Source organism: Apis dorsata, unplaced genomic scaffold, assembly GCF_000469605.1.
Source record: "Apis dorsata unplaced genomic scaffold, Apis dorsata 1.3 scaffold_231, whole genome shotgun sequence".
In the NCBI taxonomy this organism is placed as follows: domain Eukaryota; kingdom Metazoa; phylum Arthropoda; class Insecta; order Hymenoptera; family Apidae; genus Apis; species Apis dorsata.
This window is the reverse complement of record NW_006263513.1, coordinates 8,923-13,358: the sequence shown is the minus strand read 5'-3', so window position 1 is coordinate 13,358 and position 4,436 is coordinate 8,923. Positions and strand designations below refer to the sequence as shown.

At 25.5% G+C, this 4,436-nt stretch overlaps 1 protein-coding gene across 2 annotated transcripts in view; it reads left to right on the top strand.

Annotated features, from left to right (window-relative positions):
- LOC102680519 (97 kDa heat shock protein) overlaps nucleotides 1-4,436 on the top strand; it is a 9,080-nt gene that overhangs the window by 1,775 nt on the left and 2,869 nt on the right. The window contains exons 2-9 of one of the 2 annotated variants that reach the window (XM_006615665.2): nucleotides 284-482; nucleotides 901-1,257; nucleotides 1,361-1,682; nucleotides 1,759-2,014; nucleotides 2,105-2,235; nucleotides 2,312-2,583; nucleotides 2,891-2,998; nucleotides 4,263-4,388. In XM_006615665.2, coding sequence (XP_006615728.1) covers nucleotides 284-482; nucleotides 901-1,257; nucleotides 1,361-1,682; nucleotides 1,759-2,014; nucleotides 2,105-2,235; nucleotides 2,312-2,583; nucleotides 2,891-2,998; nucleotides 4,263-4,388 — 1,771 coding nt within the window. The remainder of the gene's footprint in view (nucleotides 1-283; nucleotides 483-900; nucleotides 1,258-1,360; nucleotides 1,683-1,758; nucleotides 2,015-2,104; nucleotides 2,236-2,311; nucleotides 2,584-2,890; nucleotides 2,999-4,262; nucleotides 4,389-4,436) is intronic. The other variant, XM_006615666.2, reaches the window with a different exon arrangement.

Sequence of the window (4,436 nt, the reverse complement as noted above, 5' to 3'; positions counted from 1 at the left end):
TTTTATATCATAATTTTTTAATCTTATTTCTTTAAATATTTTATTAAATATTTTTCTAAGTATTTGAGATAATATTAAATTTGTAATTTTATATTTTTACTATATATATTTTCAATATAATAAAAAATATGATAAAAAGTAAATATATAATTATTTCTAAAATATTCAGATTATTCTAGAAATAATTTATATTGTGATATATACAGAATATATGTTTGATGTAACATTTATAAAATATGAAATTTTATTTAAATAAATTGGAATTAATAGACAAATATTTTAGATCATGTGTAGCATTCAGTGGAAAAAATCGAATTCTTGGTGTGGCAGCCAAAAATCAAATGGTAACCAATATGAAAAATACCATTCATGGATTTAAAAGATTATTGGGTAGAAAATATAATGACCCACAAGTACAAAGAGAGCTTCAGATGTTACCTTTTAAGGTAACTCATCAGTCAGATGGAAGTATTGGTATACATGTAAGTTCTTTTCATTAAAATTAACTTTTTTTTTATTATATTAATAAATTATAATGTATTTATATTAATAATTAAATTATAAAACAATTAAAGAAGGAAATATTTACATGTATTATTTTGTAAAATATTATATAAAATGTAATCATAATAAATATATTTTTAAAAACAATAAAATTTTTTAAATATTATATATATTTCATGTGATTTAATATTAACTAGATTCAATCTGGGCATTGTGCCAGATTTCTCACATTTGTGGGAGACTCATATCTTATTTATATCTCTTTAGAGTAGTTAAAACATGATGAATCACATTGTGTGTAATTTGTGCAATAAAAATAATAATGATAAAAGTAATTATTAATACTAATTATTAAATAAGTATGATATTTTGATTATAATTATTTCTAAATTTTAGGTACAATATTTAGGAGAAGAACACATTTTTTCACCTGAACAAATAACTGCAATGTTATTCACAAAATTAAAAGATATATCTGAGACTGCTCTTCAGACCATTGTTAATGACTGTGTTATTTCTGTTCCTTCATATTTCACACAAGCTGAACGTCAGGCATTGCTTGATGCTGCACGAATTGCTGGTTTAAATGTCCTTAGATTATTTAATGAAACAACAGCTACTGCTTTATGCTATGGCATCTATAAACAAGATTTACCAGCACCTGAAACACCTCCAAGAAATGTAGTTTTTGTTGATTGTGGATATGCAAGCTTACAAGTGAGCATTTGTGCATTTCACAAAGGAAAATTGAAGGTAATTAATAATTAATAATATTAATTTAATAATAATAACATATTTATAAAAAAGCAATTAAAAAATAATTTCAGACATAAATATTATTAAATTTTATTTATAGATGATAGCAAGTACTGCTGATAGTCAATTAGGTGGAAGGAATATAGATTCTATTTTAGCAGAACACTTTTGTAAAGAATTTCAGTCACGTTATAATATTGATCCACACACCAATCCACGTGCATATATAAGACTATTAGGAGAAGTAGAAAAATTGAAAAAACAAATGTCCGCCAATTCAACAACACTCCCTCTTAATATTGAATGTTTTATGGATGAAAAAGATGTACATGGCGAAATGAAACGAGCAGATATGGAAGCGATGTGTGCACACTTATTTAAACGCGTTGAGTCAACTTTACGTCAATGCCTTGAAGATTCTAGTGCGTTTTATTTCTTGATACACTTTGATTTAAAACATATATCAATTATATTCTAATTTACAATGTTTTTTTATAGAATTAAAATTAGAAGATATTCATTCAGTTGAATTAGCAGGAGGTTTTAGTCGTGTTCCTGCTATTAAACGATTAGTTGAAGAAGTTTTTGGTCGTACTGTATCTACAACGTTAAATCAAGATGAAGCAGTTGCTCGAGGATGTGCACTTCAATGTGCAATGTTGAGTCCTGCCGTCAGAGTTCGCGATTTTTCAGTGACTGATATTCAACCATATCCATTAAAATTAACATGGGATCCTACTCAAGGCGAAGAAGGGTATTTTAATTAATATATTATATATAATATTTCATATTTAAAAAAAATATATTTTTTTTAAATATTATATTAAATATTATATTATTTTAGTGAAATGGAAATTTTTGGACACAATCATCCTGTACCATTTTCAAAAACGTTAACATTTTATCGATCAAATCCATTTACACTCACTGCCAGCTATTCTGTACCACCATCATCATATCCTCAAACTCATATTGGTATGCATTTGTTTCTATTTTCTTAATAAATAAATAAGTAGTATTTTTTTTTTTATAGCTGATAGTATTTTTATAGGTACATACACAATAAAAAACGTAAAACCAACGCCGGAAGGAGAGCTATCAAAAGTTAAAGTAAAAGTAAGAGTGAACTTGAATGGCATTCTTACTGTTGTTTCGGCATCACTAATTGAAAAACGTGAACTCACACAACAAGAAAAAGAAGAAGAGGAAAAACAACAACAACAACATCAGCAACAACAAAATAATATGGATGTTGATCAGCAACAAGATAAAAAAGATAAACCTGATCAAGAAGCACAAGCAAATGAACCACCAGCACCTGAGGTATATATATTTATTATATTTCATTTTTTATTCAAACTTTATTATGCTTAAAATTATTTTCAATTAGCTTATATGTAATATTTTAACATACTTATAAAATTATTAGCTATATTTGTTTAACATTATTTAACTAGTAATGCTAGAATTACTAAAATCATATTTAAAAATAAAATTTATGGCAAAAATGATAGAATTAAGAAAAATTTATTTTTCTTAAAGATTAACTTTTAAACTTTTGTAGAAATATAGTATTCATAATATGCTTTGAGTGTCTGATGCATGATTATGTGAGTTTGTTGTGGTTTAGGTGAGCATGGATAAAACGCGACGGAACTCAGATGCTGATGATGGTGGAAGAGGTGCGAGGGGTTCTGCCCCTTCCTACTCCTCCAGGATTCTCTCTTGGCTCAGCTCGGTACGCGACACACTATCATTACTTGGACCCATATGTTAACTGAAACATGTGCAATAATTTATGACTTTTGCTTAAATTGTTTTATTGTTATAAATTATAATGATAATTACGTGAATAGCTTTTCGTGTGTAAAAATGGCATAAATTTGTTTCTTTCATCGTGTCAACATCATCAATTATCTGTTATATGATCATTGCAATCATAAAATTTAAAATATCCTGCATGATATAAGAATCGCGTATTATATATTTTATATTTATTTACTATTTTGAAAAATTTTTTTATTAATCATATTTTATCACATTAAGAAAATTAAAATCTGAAAATTTTAAGTTTATTATTTAATTTAAAGCTTGTAATAAATTGTATTTGTTCTTGTATTTTATTTATAGTATTTCGAATATTGTAAATTAATTAAATTTCATTTATGTGTGCTTATAAAGTATAAATTGTTCATGAATTAGAAATTTCCTACATATTGTAGTTTCTTTAGTGCATGACATTTAGTTATGTTTAAAATTTCAAAATCTGTGTCGATTTCTTCTGCAAACTCGGTTAATAATATGCGACATATGAACGAAAGTAATATAATTAGAATATTTAATTCAATAAGATAGAAATTAATATTTTTGTATTTATAAATATAAACATGCATAATATAATTTCATGTAATGTATATGGGTCCAAGATACAGCTGTGTCACGCCGTGCTGTCTGTCTTTGCTCAATTATTCCTTTCACTGGGTCGCAGAAGGAAAAGAGACAGTAATATTTAATAATGCAATAATCTTTAATAAATTGCTAAAATTGTGAAGGCAGGCAATGCGGTTCGGTTTTCAATTCGTATAATATTTTGAATTATAACAGTTATCTTTATATTAAGTATTATATTATTTGACATACTTTGAATTAAAACGAATTGAAAATTACTCGCATAAGAATAATGCCCCTCTTTGTCCTCTGCTCATTTCTATCATCACCTGATTTCCAGCTTATGTGTGTCTTTCTTTAAAATGTTTAGTTATTATAATGACATTGTTATATTTATTTTATCTATTTTAATTATAAGTTAATACATTATTATTAAAATTAAATTATGTTTAAAAAATTTTAAAAATATTAGATGAGAGAATTAATATAAAATGTTCATTAAGATATATATTTTCTTAATGATTATAACAATATAAATAAATTTCAATAAATTTGATTGCAGAAATAATTAAACAGGTAAAACTATTTTATATCAATATTATATTATTTTTCAGAGCGATGATAAAAATGATGAAAATAAAGGTAAAAAGAAAGTTCCTATTCGTACTATTGATTTGCCAGTAGAAATGCGTGAATATGGACTTTCTCAACGTGACTTTGATGCCGCAGTAGAAAAAGAAGTAAGTTCATGTTTACTTATTACAAAATGTTACAATACAATTTTTAAT